Source organism: Onychomys torridus, chromosome 9 (genome assembly GCF_903995425.1).
Source record: "Onychomys torridus chromosome 9, mOncTor1.1, whole genome shotgun sequence".
NCBI lineage: Eukaryota > Metazoa > Chordata > Mammalia > Rodentia > Cricetidae > Onychomys > Onychomys torridus.
Genome location: NC_050451.1, coordinates 17,341,626 through 17,362,216, shown reverse-complemented (window position 1 = coordinate 17,362,216; position 20,591 = coordinate 17,341,626). Strand labels below are relative to the sequence as shown.

The 20,591-nt window shown below is 44.1% G+C and overlaps 1 protein-coding gene across 1 annotated transcript in view; it reads right to left on the bottom strand.

Annotated features, from left to right (window-relative positions):
* LOC118590680 (ubiquitin-conjugating enzyme E2 E2) overlaps positions 1-7,944 on the bottom strand; it is a 313,604-nt gene extending 305,660 nt beyond the window's left edge. The window contains exons 1-2 of the mRNA XM_036198470.1: positions 7,753-7,944; positions 2,292-2,475 (exon numbers count right to left, since the gene is read on the bottom strand). Coding sequence (XP_036054363.1) covers positions 2,292-2,467 — 176 coding nt within the window. The 5' untranslated portion in view covers positions 2,468-2,475; positions 7,753-7,944. The remainder of the gene's footprint in view (positions 1-2,291; positions 2,476-7,752) is intronic.
* Between the last annotated feature and the right edge of the window lie 12,647 nt (positions 7,945-20,591).

Below are 20,591 nucleotides of genomic sequence, written 5' to 3'. Positions count from 1 at the left end.
AGGAATTAAAAGGTTCCCATTAAACATTAAACCTTCCTTCAAAGGCAGATTTTTGTCTTGGGGATTTTTTGTAAGGATGCTCCCAACTAAAGAAATGAGAAATCTCTAGTGATTAATAGTCATAGGGGAGCAGAGGACTACTCCCCAGAGACCTGTCTAGTCCTCTCTCCTGCCTGTCATAGGGGAGCAGAGGACAAGTGAGCAGGACCACTCCCCAGAGACCTGTCTAGTCCTCTCTCCTGCCTGTCATAGGGGAGCAGAGGACAAGTGAGCAGGACCACTCCCCACAGACCTGTCTAGTCCTCTCTCCTGCCTGTCATAGGGGAGCAGAGGACAAGTGAGCAGGACCACTCCCCACAGACCTGTCTGGTGCTCTCTCTCTCCTGCCTGAAGCAACTCTGAAAACCTTCACTGTCAGCAGCTCACGGCTAGATTCAGATTTCTAGATGGTACTGCATAAGGTCTGGATTGGACAGTCTTAGCCATCCACCCCAAACCTGCTTTTACCTAAATGTTACATTTCTCCACTCCTGACCTTTCCTATTCACCCTACCCTGGTCCCACTTAGCAGGAGCGAGTGTCTGCACTGTACTGTAGGCAGAGAAGAGTCACCCTGCTGAGGCCCCCTGGACACAGGGTACAACAGCAAAAAGAAACAGAAACATCTTCCCAACCTAGCGTGTTCCTGTTTCAACTGGTAACTATCTAAAGCTATCTGACTTTACCCAATTTGCAAATATGTAGTTGGACAGCGGTTGGAGATCCTGGAAGGGAAAAGCGGATGGATATCCAGTCAGGAGTGCCCAGGCTGCAAGCATCTAGGACAGCTAAGACTGTGGCCCCACTTAGGTCCCAACATCACAGCATGCTATCAAATGCTCCATACCTGCATCTAGTTAGGTTGGGTGTCTTGCTGACCAGTCTCTTTTATCTCACCAGAGGGACTACAAAGGTTCACCCCAGGCCTGTGGATAGGACTCTAGAAGGACTCACAGTCTTTGGTTTTTAGGAAAGGAGTTAGTTCCCTAATTCATATCATCCACCATTCTACATTCAGACTTCCTTGTACCAGAGTTACAAGTGGTGAGAAGAAAGTTAAATTAACACCTGCACTTCCTATTTGCTATGTTTATCCTTTAAAAAGGTATTAAAGAGCAAAAAACCAAGAGCAAGCATGAGCCCACTGCATGTAATCTGCCTTTCAAATTATCTTCCTAGCACTAGGCTATATAATATGTTATCAAAGCAGACTCCCTCTAAGGCCTCCGACATGCCAATCACTGTAAGAGACTGGAGTATCGATAGAGCATCATGGTACCTCCTTTTCAAGTCTATCCACTCTCTAGGGAGACGGAAACCTGCATCAAGACCAACAATGAAATCAAATGCATTAACACTCGCATTTCTGACTCTACCAACTGGGAGAATAAGAGACTAAATTATCACTTCATCATGACTTCAATAGTTGTGTATGTGTGTACATGCATGAGTGTGAGTGTGTGTGAGAGAGAATGTGGGTGTGTATGTGTGTGTGCCAGAGGTCAACATCGGTTATCTTCCCTATCACTCCCTGTTCATCCTGGTTTGTTTTTTGTTGTTGTTGAGATAGGATCTCTTCACTAAACCTGGAGCTCAATGACTGAGCAAGGCTTGAGGGCCACTGAGTCACAGGGATTTACCTTGTGTCCAACACACACACACTCACAGACACACACATACTCACTCATACACTCATACACACTCACACATGCACACACACACACACACACTGTCTCACACACACACTCACACACAGACACACTCCCTCCACTCTCCTCTCCCACACCTCACTCAGAGCACTGTGGTTACAGATGTGCCCCACCATGCCTAGTTTTTATATGGGTGATACTAATCTGGACTCAGCAACAAGCACTTCACCCCAAGCCATCTCCTCACTCCCCAGCCCTAATCACGAGATTCTCAATGTCTATTCTGTGCTGGTGAACAGAAAAACACATTCATGATCAAATAACCATAAATCAAATTATACTTTTATAATGATCTGATCATGTTTTTCTAACAAGATAGAAATATATCAATACACTACAAGTGCAGATTTTATAATATGCCATGACTCTAAATTGGCTTGTAAAAGTTTTTCACAATTAAACACACATTTAAAAATCATATTAAAGGGGGGAAAATCTATAAACTCTAGGACCTTCATTCCAGAAGACTGACTAAATACAAGTGAAGACGAGTGTTTAGGGTGCTAACGCGATAGCAGACGCAAAGCTGGCGGGGCTGGTTACCTCTTGGCACTGGTTGACAGCTTGGCGGCAGTCTTGCTGGGTATCTTCCCCTCCTTCTTCTTGGGCTGAACTTGCTCTCGCTCAGGCTCCTGCTGCACGCTCTCCCGCTGGTCTCCATCAGAACTTCCTCCGCTAGTGCTTGGACTGTCGTCAACTCTCTGTGCCTCAGTGGACATTTTAGGTCCTGGATTAAAGGAGGAAATGTCATTTACCCTGCTGTGGGAGGGACGACAACAAGGTACATCCAGAACGCAGCGAAAAGGAGCCTAAGAAACAAAAGCAAAACTCGGTATAAAAAGGGGAGTTGCCTATTTACAAAACTAGTAACTCTGGGGTCACCGAAACTTTTCTTCTATGAATTCATGCAAAATTCAGACACAAATATGGGTAGCAATTTTATTCACAGGACAAAAGGTGGAAACAATTCATTTTCCAACTGATGAGTAAAGCGTGGTGCATCACATGACAATGCACCTGAGCCATAAAAAAGAACAAAGTCTGGAATGTGCATGCTTCAGCAGAAAGACTTTGAAGCTTTACGCTAAGTGGGAGAAGCCAGCCACAAGGACCACAGACTGCACAAGCTCATTTGTAAGAAATGTCCAGAAGAGGTAAATCCACGGGGACATAGAGACAGAGTAAAGGGAAGTGACTTTTAATGGGTAGAAAGTTTCCTTTGAGATAATAATGTTATTAAATTAAGTGGTGGTCAGAGTAGAAAGCCTCAGCATTGTCTGCTTTGTTTTTGAGGTGTTGAGGACTGAACCCAGGGTTTCATCATGTGAGGCAAGCACTCTACCACTGAGCTACCTACAACCCCCAGGCTAACTTGCACATTTTAAGAAGGTGGAGGTATAGTTTGGGCAGAGTGCATGTTCAGCAGAGTTCAAGCTCCAGAATATACAAAATTGGAGGAAGCTAATTTTACAAGGTGAATTACATCTCAAAAGCACTAGCATAAGACAAAGCAGGAGGGGCCAGAGAGTTGGCTCCGTGGTTAAGAGCTTGGGCTGCTCCTGCAGAGAGCTTTCCTGGGCTCCATTCCCAGCACCCACATGGTGGCTCACAACTGCTGTAACTCTGGCACAGGGAATATGACAGACACCCTTTCTGACCTCCCCCGGCACCAGGCACATATGTGGTACAGAGACACATGCAAATGAAACACCAATACACAGAAAATAAAAATAAATACATCTTTTAAAAGGAGAGAGAGAAAGAAAAAGGAGTGAGAGTCTAATTTTTACAGGCATTGGGCTAAGTGCTCTGTGCTCAGCTATGAGAAGTCTGGACAGGTACACAGACCTGCAAAGTGTCCTGGCAAGTCATTACAAAAAGGCCCAGGGCTGAGAAACGGGGGCACTGCCATGCTCACATTCAATCGATACATCCTCAGAGCTGAGCCAAGGTTAAAATCCTTTAAGCTGGGAAATTGTTTTAAGTAACCTTTGTGATAACAGACAGAGGCCACGTGATTCCAAACAAGAACCGAGGCTTAGGAGGGTGTGGGCACTGACCCAGCTCCACTAAGCAGCCCTGTTTCACAAGAGATAGAGACTGCACTGAGACACTGATGGATTCGGGTTTTTTGGTTTTGTTTTGTTTTTTTTTCCCCAGTCTGGAAGAAATCGTCCTTGAGGTTGGAAATTCACTTTGCTCTGAGTTCATGCTCCTGGAGCAGCTCTGATTACCAACTCAATTTCCTCAATGCCTTGATACCTAGGTAGCCGTTACAACCTAGATTGCAGACACAAAAATGCACTGAGCGAAAAGGATATCCCTTCTCCAATCTCATTCCATCATAATCAGCCCCAGTTTGATCCTTACTATCACATCCTGTCCGACCCAACAAGCTGACAGACCCAGAACGGAACTGACAAAACTCAAGCCCAGACTCTACAGAGCCTCAAGTCACCAGTAATCACTTTGGGTATCATACAGCTAAGGTTCAGACATGTCTTTGAAAAACGAGACTGCCTGTGACTAATGCCATCACCATCACCATCAAAACACACATACACACACACACACACACACACACACACACACACACACAGAGAGAGAGAGAGAGAGAGAGAGAGAGAGAGAGAGGTTGATTTATCTAAATTCCTCTTGAAAAAGGCCCTTTTTGGTTACTCTTAAATTAAGACTTTGAAATAAAACTGTTCCTGATAGGGTCAAGAGTATGCTTCAGTGCACACAAAAGCAGAAGCCTCACTTAAAACACAATTTATTACTATCATTACCAAGTCCAAAGGCATGGCCCAATAACTCTGATCAACATACATCATCAGTTCAACCTCGAGTTTGCACAAAACCATGGTGTCTTTTTAACACTGGCCTTTAGCAGACTGAAAGTTTTATAAGACAAACTTCTTTTTATAGGACATATATGCACAGCAAAGGACTGGTAGAATCAGGAGGCACAGAGGTGAAGCATCCAAAGACACCACACATTGTATCCCCACACTCAGCCAAATAGTTCTTCCCTCCAGGACAAGTAAGCAGTGCCTGTCCAAACAGCACCCAGACACTCAGAAAACTGGGACTGCTCTCCTGCCTCTTCTGTGAATGGAGAGCATCATTCTCTGTGACCACAACACCTTCTATGAGCAATAAAGTCACTTAATAGAATACTGAAATTTTATGTCAGTATGTTTCATGTCTAGCTCTAAAAGTCTGAATATATTTCTGGTTTTTCCTCCATTTTTTTATGACTTTAACATTCTTATTATTGGATTTAATATTTGTATTCTTTTTCAGCTTGCTTCTTTGAGTTAAAATATACCAAAAGTTAAAACCCTTGTAAGTGTGTACACTATAGCATGCTAGATAGAGCATGTGCATGGGGAAAGAAACAGAAGAAGCATTCTTAGGGTTAGATGCTCTCAGAGCAAGATGCTGCTGGCAAAATTTTAAGAGATGTGAAAAATTGTTTTATATATCCTAAACCTGAGGCAGTCCATCACATGGCAAACCCTGGAACCACGGAAAAATAGTGACCTTACCCTGAAGTCCCAGCTATGGCTGCTACATCAAGTCACAGCTGTGGACTGACTTAGTCATAAAGCCCCACACTAGTCCAGTATTCCTTATGTACATTTACATACACCTAATCATGTGTCAACTACAAAATTCCTGACTAGACTACTCAATGATGTAAAATACCACAATCTGAGACTGAAATTTCATAAACTACTACAGAACACCAGAAGATTAAACTACTAAGAATACTACTCAAAGTCTTGGGGGGGGGGGGTGTGGCTCAGTGGTAGAGCACTTATCTAGCATATATGTGAAGGCCTAGTTTCAATACAAAACACTGCCACAAAGTGTATTTAAATGTCTAAATAGAAGCATAATTTCTATAGTTTTACAGTTAAAAAATTATTGATACTTTGTGATCTAAGATACCTCATTTCATCCAAAGCGTGACCTACAAATGGCAAATCAACCTAAGGCCACTGATAATCACTATTAAATCATTTAGAAATAAAGGTTTTTGCATCTCCTTTTCAAATATCAAGAATTAAGGAATGTCTGCTGAGTGAGTGTTCTCTGAAACCTGGATTACAGAAAAACTATGGAACAAAGTGATTGCACACTCAGGCACAATTAATTTTTATGAAAGATAATACTCTATAGATCATTCCAATTAACTATATGTATAAAATCGATGTCTTGTCTCTCTAAAGTATAAATAAGTTCCTGAATTAGAACTTTAAAATATTATCTTTACAGGTACTTTAAAATTAGTTCCTGAAGAGTTAATTCCATACAATTACCTAACCTAAAAGAAGCTAAATTCAGGGCTCTAAACCAAACATACCCTCTGATGACAGTCTCAAAGATATTAACATACCTTAAGCAGTATTTTTATTTCAGATTCAAAGTAAACCTTGGTTCCTAACTAAACACAAAATAATATGGTGGATTTTCCAAAAACACATTACAGTTAAGAATTTAAACACACTAATTTTCTAAGCCTTCTTCACTAGGTACTCTATGTTGTGATTATACTCTGAAAATTACCAGCATAGTGAGTCAAATTCACCTGTTCCATAAGAACAAAAGGGTCTGGCTGTAAATCTCATTGATGAGACCAACAATAGTCAGGTCCACATTACTATTCAAACCATCAAATGTCATAATTTTTAAAAAGCTTGAAACAGCAAGTACTCATTTGAGCCACTAAGACAGGAAAATGTGAACTTGTCATTGACATCCTGTAGCTTTTCTACTTGTGATTTCTAAACTTTTCCAAAATGTAAAATATTTTATATGATATGCAGAACATGTAGCGCTATCCAGCTTTTCAAATGACTGAAAAGATATTTATGCGGAAAACAACGGAGCACCTGACTGGGGGGAAGTGAGCTGTTCCCTGGGGGAAACATCCCAAGGTATGACATATGAAAACACTCCATCTTCATCATCGCCCACATACGGAACGCCAAAGCGCCCAGGAGCATCCCAACTGCCAGAGTAAAGACAAATATTTGGATTCCCAAGATTCAGATTCGATTATCACATTTCTAGAGCGTGCTTTTCAAAAATCCATGGATTTAAAACTAAGACGAGCTTTTAAAAATCTTTATGGACAGTAAGGTAATCAGAGGTGAGTCCTAACACATCCTTTTGTACTTTAAAATGGAAATACTTGCGAAGACCCTCAAAATTACACAACACGGGGGTGGGGGTATAAGAGTCTTGCAAACCAGCAAATGGGTCCAAGAGCCACGGAGCCCAGGGTGATGATGTCTCTAATGCGGCCTTAATTTCCTTTAGGGAAGATGGATTGGGCATTTCTCGTTAGTCGTGGGAAAAGAGCCACAAGGAGCCAGGCTTTATGTTCATTAAAATTGGAAAAGGGTAAATGGATCAAAACATTAGGAGCGAAGGGGGAGGCGGGGGGACAGGGGGAAATCCAGTCTCCAATCAGGCCAGTGGGGGCTGCAGAGAAGCCAGAGGAAAACCGGCTTCGGAGCCAAACTGTGCCAAGCACCAGGCATTACAAAAGACCAGTGCGACGCCCCCCACCCCGGGGCATCACGCACACACCCAGCTGGTGCCCCCGGGCGGGCCCTCGCCCCCACGGACACCTCGTGCGGCAATTATGCAATTAGGGAAGAGCTCGGGACAGCCGGGCACTTTGCACCGCGACATCCATCCCGGACTTTGCGGAGACTTAGTTCCCGGCTGCGGCGGGCGCGGGCGGGGACCGGAGGGGTCCTCGAGGGCGGAGGAGGGCCACACTCTGCGGGAGGGGGGGGGGGGCGCGCGGGCCCCAGCGGGCACGCGCAGGGCCAGAGAGGCCTGCGGGGCCGCGGGCGCGAGCCCGAGCCGAGGCCGCGGCGGGGGCGGGGATCTGGCCGGGGCTGCCCCTCGCCGCGTGGGGTCCCCGCGCGCCCCACGCCGCGGCTCGGGCCGCGGCCACACCCGCCCGCCCGCGCCCACTCACCTCGCGGCGCCGCCCGCGCTCCAGCCGCGGCTCCGACGCCGAGTCCCGGAGTGAAGCCGCCGCCTCCGCGAGCCGCCGCCGCCGCCGCCGCCGCCGCCGCCGCCGCCACCCGGCCGTCCGCGCGCGCCCCCTCGCAAGCGCGCGCTCGCCCTGCCCGCCCCGAGAGCCCGCGACAGCGCGAGCCCCACGTCGGCCTCGCGGTGACGCGCCCGCGCGCCCGCGCCGCGCTTTCGCCCCGCCCCCGCCGGCGCGGGCACGCGCGGGGGCCGGTGATGTGCGCGCGCAAAAGTAAAGTGACAGCTGAGTCCCGGGCCAAGCGGGCGCGGGCAACCGCGGGCTAAGGAGAAGGGAAAGGGAGGTGGGAAGTCGAGGCTGGACGGCGAAGGGAGGGGAGGGACGCGAGGACCTTGACGAGCCCGCGCGTTAAAGGGACACGCGGGCTGAGGGGTGGGGGCGCTCCCCAGGAGGGGGCTGTGCCGCGGAGTGGGGTGAGGGGCAGGGAAAATCCCCCCACCATGCACCCACCAACTCGTGCACACGCAGGGCCCACCTGCACCGCGGTGGGAAAACTTCACGCTGGCCCGGGGAAGCCTCACTGTACCCCGTAGCTGCTGCAGGAAGGTTCCTGCTGTGCCTGGTCCTGTCCTGGAACTCAGGCTGCCACCCTGGGAGGCTGGGGAGGGCCGGGAAGGGGAGAAGGGTGCAGCGCTATCAGAGCGTGTGGGAGGCTGCCTCTGAGCCCCAGAGACCGGTGTGGGACAGTAGCCTTGCTGTGGGTGGCCTGAGGAACATCAGGTTCCCCTGTCATTGTAGCCCAAAATAGCCACTTAAAAAAACAAAAAACTGAGCATGCTTTGTAAACTCAGCTTCCATGAATTCGCCCCACCACCAGAGTGTACACACACACACACACACACACACACACACACACACACACACACCTCCAGCCTCTCAGAACAACTGAGTTCTGGGACTACTCTTAGCTTCTGTTGGAGGACTTGGGAGCTGTTGAGACCTTGCAAGTAGTCCTGCCCAGCAGAGAGGGCTGAAGACAGCCTCCATACTCACCTGTAAGAGGGAGGGGCAGGCTCGGGATAGTCAATACTTAGGAAATGGTGGGGCCACCGTGGGGAATGAGAAGTCATGAGTCAATCAAACAGCCTAAAGGTACTAGTGCCCAAAAGACCGCAGAGACTGGAGCAAGACAAGAGCCATTACCTATGTCTGGAACAGAAAATGCTTCCGCTAGATATGTTCCTCAAGAATTGACTTTTAATTAATCACCTCCCTGAAAACTGCCCAAAGCAGCTAGTGGTGTCTAGCCTGGAACTCACCACAGGAAAAAATGACAGCACCTGTGTCCTCAGGAATGTCAGTTCAAGGATGTATGGGAGAGTTAGAAATGAGTGAATCCTGGATTTCCTGTTTGTGTGGCCACTTACTTCTGTCACACGGTGTATTAGATGTGGTACGGTGTATTAGTAGAAATGCATCGTATTTAGAATGTGACCAAATAGAGCATTTCCTAGACAGTCTTAGATGTGTACACAATTCGTCTCCCCTCATGAAATCTTTGCATATTTTTATTTTCCTGATTATGTTTCAAGAATAAAGAAATAGCAAAGCTTTACCTGTGTTTTGAAACTTTTTTTTTTTTCCGGTTTTTTCGAGACAGGGTTTCTCTGTGTACCTTTGCGCCTTTCCTGGAACTCACTTTGGAGACCAAGCTGGCCTCGAACTCACAAAGATCCGCCTGGCTCTGCCTCCCGAGTGCTGGGATTAAAGGCGTGAGCCACCACCACCCAGCTTTGAAACTTTTTTTAAAAATTGATTTGTTTTGATCTGGGGAAAAAAATAAAACCTTTATTATTAAGGTCTATATCTACCTTAATATCAATCCATAATTATTGAATTAAATTAGCAGCAGGTCCTAATTTTAAAAGCCTTGTAATTATGAATGTCTTACTTTTTATTTGGTTTTATTTTTGTGAAACAAGGTCTTACAGTGCAATCCAGGCATGCCTGGAGCTCACTGCCAATTAATGCTAGCCTTGAAGTTGAGGCTATCATCATACTTAAGGTTCTTGAGTATGTGGGTACAGGTAATTATAAATTGGAAATTGATCAGAATTTTCAAAACATTTAGAAGCATAAATGAAAAAAATTATGTATGGTCTCTAAAACTCAACTCTAATGATAGCAACACCTCATTAATTTAATTTATTTATTTTGCAGTGCTGGGCATTGAACACAGGGCTTCAACAAGCTAAGCAGGCATTTAAGTTCTGCCACTGAATTTATATACTCACCTCTGGCATCTCTGTGTGCATGCTGTTGGCTTGCAATGAATGTTTTATTAGGAAATACCCTACCCTTCTGCTCCAGCCATTTTCAAGTCTCTTTTGCAGTTCGTTCACTGGCATGGGGATGTGGTGATGTCAGCTTCCATCCTGTGGAAACAATTGAAGAACTTAACTGCCATATTGTTGAAACAGTGCTTCAGCAGTATTTTGTCTATCTGCAGACGTTTTAACTGATATTTTACAAAGTTCAAAACAGGAGTACAAGTCTTACTCACTCTTCTCATTCATTCAAGGAATGCTAACTGCTGTGTACCAGGCTCTGGTTTATTGAGTGTAGGTAGTAGGAACATAACTATGAAGAGAAAAACCTGGTTCTCACAGGACTTGCCAGGTCCTTGGCAATGTCACACTCTACATTCAACTCATTAGAGAATTCTGCTGATTCGGTTATCTAAAACATCTGTTGAACATTATTCCAAAGCTATGACCAATCAAAGCACAGATTTATACACTTTGTGACTATGGGTGCCTATTGCAAAATGTATCTATTCCACAACCCCTACACCCCAAGACTCAGAACATTAAGGAAGATGAAGAGGCAGAAGAAAGAAAGAGAGAGGAGAGAGAGAATTACAGAAGATAGAGGACATAAATTTGAGATTTGAGCCAGGGGCACGGGCAGAGACACAGGAGGGACTTAGAGAGGGGTGGGAAGTAGGATCCTTTATGAAACTCTCAAAACAGCCCCCCAAGAAATGTCTGCTGAATTTTATGCCTTCCCATCTCCCTACTTTCTGCTAATTCCCCAGTCTGAGCGACTGTGAAATCTTAGTGGAAGTCTCCTAATTTGTCCCTCCCCATATTCTTGCCGAACACACACACACACACACACACACACACACACACACACACGGGGAAGGGGGGGAGAGACCTGAATTTTTAAAACAGGGCAGCCAGAGTGGCAGGATGGGCTCGTGGTCTCAGTACTCAGAAGACAAAGGCAGAAAGACACCGCTCTGAAAAGGAGAAAACATAACCCTAAAACATAGGTTAGATCATGTCTCTCTTCTCAAAAATGCCAGTGGCTTTGCATCCTGCAGCAAGAGTAAAGTTCTCCTAATGGCTACATGCCCTCCTTCCCCTCCTCCTCCTCCTCCTCCTCCTCCTCCTCCTCCTCCTCCTCCTCCTCCTCCTTAGCCTGCTGCCCACAACAAGCCTTCCAGACTGTTATACTCACTATTGCTTATCCCTAGAATGTCCTCCACTCCTGCCCCTCCCCCAGAACTTCCTTTTCTCCTCTGCTTTATTTCTTCCTCTCCACTGTCCTTACATTTCCACTTCCATTCTAGCATTGTGTCATCATGAACTCACTCCTCCTTCCTACACTTCTTGTCTCTGACTTTTAATATTGATTCACTTCCAGCAGAATTGGCAAATAGGAATGTTTTGAAGGGTCCCTCTAACTTCCTCACAGAAAAGCTCAGGAGAAAGTAGAGTCGCTGTTTCCCATTTTGGATGAGCAATAGGAAATTATTTCTGGAGGTAACCAGACTAGATTTAAGGAGAAAGCATCACACTGTGGGGGAGCACTGCTCCTTGACTGGCGCACCTCCATTCTTGTTAGACACCTAGTGAGAAGAGGCTATGAAATATTCCATCTACTCCTTGGAAGAAACAGCCGATTAGCTTGGATTTACCAAAGATTAGAATGCTGGAGTTGGGCATGGTGGCACACACCTGTTATCCCAGCACTTGGGAGGCTGAGGCACAAGGGTCATGGAATTTGTCTAGCTGGCAAACCCCTGTCTCAGGAAATCACAGACTGGGAATTGTAACTCGGCAGAATAGCACCTGTCCAAGGCTGACAGGTCTCTCCCTAACATGGAGAGCAAAATTAGGAACACAGAGAGAAGGAAAGAAGACAGAGAACGATCTTTTGATTAAAGTCTGTAAGCACATGTGATCACCAAGAATAGTGTAGATGTTAAAGAAGGGACAACACAAACCTTCTGTGATGAAATGCACCTGGGAGCCTGAAGCAGGAGGATTCCCATGAGTGAGAGGCAAGCCTGGGCTACATAGTGAGTTCCAGACCAGTCTGAGCTACTAGTAAAACCTTACAGAAAGAAAGCAGGGGGCACTGAGCTCAAAGGTCCCCTTCATATAGTACTTCACAGACACACAGGTATACACCAGGTACCTAGAGAGTGGTTGTTGCATAAATGAACAGATAAATGAATTTCTGACAGGGATGGGAGAGTGCCAAGAGTTGATTCTTCTGGTTTCATGTGTTCTGGAACTTCAGCCCAGGCTGCTGTACACCATTATATGTGTGGTATACTGTAAAATGTCACATTAATTAAGATGTGAGTGACAGCCCTAGGGTGAGGGCTCAACAGGTATTGACACTTGCAACAAAAGCCAGGTGATGGGAGCCCTGTCCTTCAAACCTACCTGAAGACGGAAGGAAGGAGAGGACCGCCTTCACAAAGCTGTCATGTGATTTCCACATGCTGGCTGGGGCTTGCATGCCTCCCCATCATCCTGCACGCACACAATAGTAAATAAATGGATCTTTTTAACGTTTCAAAGACACGAGGGCCCAAGTGTGGTTGCTTCTCCAGCCCCTAGCCCCTGGGTGCCTGTAGCATTCAGTCTCTACAGTGCTCCCAACAACCCCTGCCCCTGGTATTCACACCATGTATCTTCTCCCTCGGGATCATTATCCCTGGGTTGAGAAGACACTGAAAAGTAGGTCACAGCTAAGCTTAGTTTATAAAAGATGTAAGATTTACATCTCAGTGCATTTGGAAAGGTTGTGAAACCATTAGATGGAGCCTCAGTAGAAAAAGTTAGATCATGAGCAAGGCTTGGAGTTTTATAGCTAGGCCCACTTCCTGTCAGCTCTCTGCTTCTTGACGTGGACTCTGTGACTTCACACTTAGCTGTCCTGACCTGCCATTTCAACTTGGTTTCCTCAAATCCTAGGCCAAAATAACGCCTCCCCCCAAAACACACACACACACACACACACACACACACACACACACACACACACACACACACTTCAGTTGATTCTCATCACCTATTTGGTCACAGACACAAGAAATGTACAGACTACACATGTGCTTACCATTTTGTCTTGTCAATGGTTTCCCAGAGCATCAATTGCTGGGAATCCCCTGAGCTCCTTTTACAGTGGCTCCTCAGTGCAGAGGTCACACCTTATCCATTTCCTTGTCTATTGTTTAGTATAAAGAGACGACATCACCCATAGATGGTAAAGAGACTGAATTTCTTTTCTTTTCTTTTTTTTTTTTTTGCATCTGTTTCCCCAAATTATGGAGATCTAAGAGTCAGGGGGTGGGAAGAATCATCATTTTCAAAGTCACTTGTATCAACACCTATTTCAAAGACTGCAGAAGTTTTTTAGTATTTCCCACAAATCCAGAATATACATTGAAGAATGCTCCAGGACTTCATGAACCCTCTGACCCTCTCTACTAGTGTGGAGAGGCAGGTAGGTAAGGGGCAGAAGGCAGAGGGCCATGGATGGAATCTACTGAGCTTCAGCCTAGAATGCCACTAAGGGTGGTAGGACCAGTTCTACCGGAGGAGGCTGTGATGTATAGAGAACCAGGAGTGTTGAAGGATAAAGCAAAACCATCCTGGGTGAAGGTAATTATAGGCAAGACATACAGTCCTCCGTTGCTTCCTGATTATCCCACCTCAAATTTTGTGAATGTTTCTCTAGGCCTAGGAAGAAGACTCTATGATATGACTAAGAGTTAACTTATTTAACTAAGATCTTGCCCAAAAAATCTTTGTGCTCAACACATGGGATGGGGAAGTTACATGCTGGTATGTTGACTGCAGGTGGCTAGGTTGCCCAGGGAGGCATCAGTACAGTGCTATCAAGACCATTTGTGGGGAGTGACTTTGACTATTTATAGAGAACCTATCACCTCTGGGATTTCACAGCCTTTGGAGACTTCTGGAAATGCAACCACTTCCTGGGGCCTGAAGACAAAAGAAGGAAGTAGGCTGTGTTCTAAGGGGACACTACAGGGACTTGTAAGGAGGTTGAGGTCTTGTTAGTGGAAATGGCCTTGGAGGAGGTTAAACTCAACTACTCTCTGATTTAGACTTCATTCCCAAGAGTTTGCAGCAGCCTCCGGCAACAGCACTGTCTCTACTGACTGCCAGTTGTATCCATGGAGCTTTAATTTGTCACCCCTGAGGATCTTCCTAGTCCATTCCTCACCAAGCTCTTTGGGACTGGGGCACCCTGCTAACAGCCCCTCTGTAGGAAGATTGCCTCATTTCAAAAGGACTAGACTGTTCTCTGAAGTTAGCACACCCTGCCCTTACTTGTCCCTCATGTGACATGGTTTGGCATACCCTCACATTCAAGTCACCCCTTTCAAACACACTCTGATTTGTCCACTTTTTTCTTAAGACACAGTACCAGGAACTGAGCACAGTATTCCAGGAGAAGTCTGCTGGCTGAGAGTACAGGGAGCTGAGAACTGCCTGCTTCTTCTACCCCAGGAGCCTGTCATTCTCAACGGTGGAATGTCATGAGTTTCCATCTCCTGTGGGGATATTGCTTTTCAAACACTATTAAAATTGAGGTCAAAATAATTTTTAAATTTTTAAATGTTTTAGGAGACTTAACAGCCAAGAAAACAGATCACAGTCTCATATCAATTCACCGTGTTGTAAACCTTGACCGCTTAAGTTAATATGTGTCTTTTACTCCTATAGTCCATAGGAAATAAGGTGCTTGGCTTAAAAAAAAAATAGTCATAAATTTTACCTCTTCTCCAAACTCTTGATTGGTCAGAATTGTGTCATTGGGAAAAAATAAGGTAATGATGACAAATTATGTATTTTTATCCCAAGAATATAGGACTTTGCCAAGTTCTTGCATAAAGTTGACTTGACTAGGGTAGTGAAAGGATGAAGAAAGGACAGCCAGACAGCCAGACACACGTACACACACACACACACACGTACACACACACACACACATGCACACATGCACACACATACACACTAACACACACACATACACACTAACACATACACATACACACACAGACACACACACATACATACACACATACACACACATACATACACACACAGACACATACACACACACACACACACACACATACACACTAACACACACACATACACACTAACACATACACATACACACACATACACACACAGACACATACACACACAGACACATACATACACACACACATACATACACACACACATACACACACAGACACATACATACACACACACATACATACACACACACATACACATACCACATACACACACAGACACATACATACACACACATACACACACACATACATATACACACACAGACACATACACACACGCACACACACACACATGCACACATGCACACACATACACACTAACACACACACATACACACTAACACATACACATACACACACAGACACACACACACACATACACACACACACATACACACACATACATACACACACAGACACATACACACACGCGCACACACACACACATACACACTAACACACACACATATACACTAACACATACACATACACACACAGACTCATACATACACACACACATACATACACACACACATACACACACAGACATATACATACACACACACATACATACACACACACATACACATACCACATACACACACAGACACATACATACACACACATACACACACACATACATATACACACACAGACACATACACACACGCACACACACATGCACACATACACACATACACACTAACACACACATACACAATAACACATATACATACACACATACACACACACACACACACACACACACACTCACAGTATAAATTTTTAAACAGATGGGTTTATTTGTTCCTAAAATTGTATCATGATCCCACTTTGATGTTAAAAATAAACAGTAATGAAATGGCTTCTTTTCAAACTAACTGGGATTTATATACAGGAGACCTTCACCACCACCACCACCCACCTCCCATCCCAGTGTTGGGAATTGAGCTCAGGGCTTTGTACATTCTAGGTATGTGCTTTGACTCTGAGCCACAGCTCTAACCCTAATATTTTCTTTTCAATAAGCATTTACTTTATTAAAATAAGAACATTTTTGTTACATAAACATGTTTACATTTATATTGGAACACTTTGTGGCACTGTCATGAATAATAATTAGTCCAAGCATGGTTGACTACACACTACAACCTCATTCCATATTACATTTAATAGCTTGTTTACCAAACTTTTTTTTCTACAACACAAATTCAACATTCCCAACGTGTCTCACACTTTTATGTTTCTATTTCTAATAGCTGAGTTCTGTGTAAGCATGCCCTTATTTGTGTCATATTTAAACCACAGCCTGTCTCACACCTCTTTACCTTTAGAGAGTGTGTTGGAAATCTACCACCCTATAATAAACCACTCCAGGTTTATTATTCTGCTGGTGGTTAAAACAACAGCAATTTGTTTTTCTCGTGGACTGAAATTTGGTCAGGGATGCGTGGAAATGGCTTATTTCTGCTCTTTGCAACATCATGTGGAGAATTTTGACTGAAATCTGGAAGACCTGCCTTCCAGATGTTTCATTCACGTGGCTGGTAAGTTAGTGCTGACTAGTTGTCAGTTAGGATCTCAGTGGGTTTTGGGTAGAGATCTCAGTTCTTCCTCAAGAACATGGTCTGGTGACTTCCTCACAGCATGGTAACTTTGTCCTCAAAGCAAGTACCTTAAGAAAAGCAAATTGACACACGGTGCTTTCCAAGGCAGGTCCACAAACTCACAGTATCACTTCCCACACGGTGTTCATCAGAACAACCTTAAGAGCCCACCAAGACTGCAAGAAAAGGTAATTAGATTTCTCTATTTGGTTATGGAGTGGGAAGCTTCTAGAAGGTTTTGTAGGACTAGAGAGATTGTTGCATCAAATTTGTAAAAAAAAAAAAAAAAATTTCTGGCATAGACATGATGTTTTCTATGTCTTTATCCCTTTTATTTTTGTTTATAAAACCCAGGTCATCTTAGTGTTCTATACAGACATTATTTTCCTTCTGAAATGCTCAACCTACAATAAATTAATCATTATCATGTGGTGGTTAGTTTTAAATTTCAAATCAACATAGTCTAGGATCATCTGAGAAGAGAGCCTTGCTGAAGATAATTTATATTGGGTTGGCCTGTGGGGTTGTTTGGGGAAATGATTAGTTGACATGGGAAAAACAAGCCCACTGTGGGTGACACCATTCCCTAGGCAGGGGTTTCTGAATTGCGTAAGAGTGGAGAGATCAAGCTGATCACAAGCAAGCAAACAAGTGAACATTTCTGCATTTGCTTTCCTCTGCTCTGACTGTATATGATGTGACCTACTTCAAGTTCCTGCCTCCAGTTCCCCTCAGTGATGGACTGTATCCTGGTAATGTAAGAATAAAGCCTTTCCCCATTGTTTTGTTGTTGTTGTTGTTGTTGTTGTTGTTTTAATCATGGCAACAGAAGTGAAACCATGTCACCTATGTTTCTCATGTGTACCTGTATTATTACCCATTAAGCAATGCCTTGTAAATGTTGGCTTATGTCAAAATAAGAACCTTGAACTCTCTGAGAACCAGTCCTGCAAACTCTGTGTACTGACTCCCCATTAGCCATTGCCCAATGTCTGAATACGGGTGGTGAAGCCCTCCCTGACAACTCTAGAGCATCTTCCAGCTCCACAGACGTTATTCTCATCCCACAGCTGAGTTCTCATACAGCCAGCTGAGCAGGATCCCCTGTTACCTGCTTATTGCTAGTTATCACCTGGAACCTTATTGGAAAGGCTAAGCTTACATTTTAAAAGAGCCCCCGTGGTCCACAGCATGGTAGAGTTTAAGAAGCGTTGCTTTGAAGACACCTCTGTGCTTCCTTCTGAAGCGTCCAGGTGGCCATATCAATGAACCCACTTGGAGCTCACATCTCAACTTCTTGATCATGCTCCAGGAAACATGACCATGGAATTTCATAGACACGGAGCTCCATGAGAGCTTTATCGTAGCAATTGCTTGAGCTCCTTCCTTGCATCTGTCCTCCTGGTGGGGGTTTGATATGGATGCCTTTGAATTTACAGATCAATGTGAGAACAGACAGCTTGACAATATTATGTCTTACAATCCATAAGTATGAAATATCTTTCCCCGTGTGCAGATATTCCTTAATATCTTTCAGTAAGGTTTAATAGTTTTCAGTGTGTACATCTTAAATTTCTTCTTGTTAAATTTATTCTCAGGTGTTTTGTTCTCTGCACTGTTATTGTGACACAGTTATTTTCATAACTTAAACTTCTGACAACTCAGTAAACAGAAATACACTTTAATTTTGCATCGATTTGGTACACTTACTACAGTCATTTTAAATTCTAGTAAAACTTTAAGATTTTCATATAAAAATATGTCATCTGAGAATAAAGACGGTTTTACTTCTTTCTTTCCAACTGAATGCCTTTAATTTTTTTTAAAGTTACTTTATTTTTTGTTGTGGCACTAGCTATAGAAATTTCAGTAAAATGGGGAGAAAGAGAGGGAGATGCCTGGAACCAGCCAGCCAGGCAACTGCCAGTCAGACAGTCATGGAGGATGCAGGGAAGCAGGACAGAGAGAATAGAAGAAAGGTAAAAAGCCCTGAGGCAATAGGTAGCTGAGGAGAAACAGGTTAAATTAAGTTATAAGAGCTAGTGGGACAAGTACAAGATAAGGCCAAGTATTCATAACTAATAATAAGTTTCTGGGTCATGATCTGGGAGCTGGTTGGTGACTCAAAAGAAAACCTGCTACAGAGAATGTTTGCTCTTACTAGATGACGAATCTGAGTCTGTTCAGCAAAGCACTCACCCAAACACACACTTCACAGAATCCTTATTCATACTACATCATCTCTCTCCATTGGTTCTCAATCCCATTTCTACAACTATATCCTAGGTCAGCAATATCAGGAGACTTACTTTCCTCTTGCCAAGGCAGCAGAAAAGGCACAGGTCAGGTGGGTTTTTGTTTTGTTTTGTTTTTTGTTTTGTTTGTTTGTTTGGTTCTGTTTTGTCTAAGCAGGATTTCTCTGTGTAGCCCTGGCTGTCCTGGAACTCACTCTGTAGACCAGGCTGGCCTTGAACTTACAGAGATCTGCCTGCCTCTGCCTCCTGAGTGCTGGGGTCAAAGGTGTGCGCCACCATTGCCTGGTGGTACAGGTCAGTTTTAGCATCTGACAATCCTGTTATTTTATGTAAGGGCAGAAAAGTAGCTGCTCCTAGGAGAAACAGGAGTGAAAGTTTAGCTGCTTTGGGCTTTGAACTTTAGGGGGCTCTAAAATTTCCTGAAAGATTGTTTGTTTTTTCTTTAGAGAAGAAATCATAAAGATGTATTAGGTTACTATGATAAAGGGCAAAAGGTATTTGATGTTCTCAACATATCTAAAAAATCGAAAAAATAAAAACAACACCTAAAGATAATAAAAATTTTCAAACTAAAAAAAGAACTTCCTCAACCCAGTATCTTTATTAACCAACATCATACTCCACTGGGAAAGACTGCTTCCCTGTGAAGTTCTGGAACAAGGCAGACATGCAGAGGAGATAGTTTAGCTTGGGATAGCCCCCTCTTGTAAAAGTCATGAATAGGAGATAGCTTAGCTTCAGATAGCCCCCTCTTGTAAAAGTCATGAATAGGAGGTAGCTTAGCTTGGGATAGACCTTTCTTGTAATAATTCACTTGGCAACCTAACTCCTTCACCTATACATACTATGCACACATATCCCTCTTCAAACGGCACACACAACAACCTGTGAACCTCTTGTCCACCCATACATACATTGCCATCTCTGAAAAATTGTATATTTTCCTATCCTTGATTGTTAACTCTTAAATTTGTACAGTTTCTACTCAGATGAATTCCCAACACAGCCAGGTATAAGAATAGGAAAGTAGATTCAGCCTGAACTGGTTTGGGATGCCTGTGTCCTCTATTAACCTTTCAGGGAAAATCTCCTACTTACTATCTTTGGTCTATGCATAATTATGCATGCATATGATTAAGATCAGCTGCATAATGGGAAGGGAAATGCACAGTAGAAAAATTATTATTAGTCTAATTTATCAATCAGAATACAGATCCACTCAAACCGTGTTCCTTAGTGACTAGCCACGCCCCTCAGTAATCAACCACGCCCCTTAGTGACCAACTCCTCCCCCCCCCTGGAAAGTAACCAGGTTCTTGAGTATTATTGCTCATGCGGCTGCTGCCATTCCACAGAGTCTGCCTTTAACACCTGCTCTATAGCTTGAATACAAACGTTGTCTGGCGTCTATTGCACGCCTGTGTGAGCTGGGTTTTCAGGTCTCTAGATAAGAGGCCAAAATCCCAGAAATACGGGACTCCAGCCCCAACCACCAGTAGCCGTTTCCAGCACTTTGTTCAACCA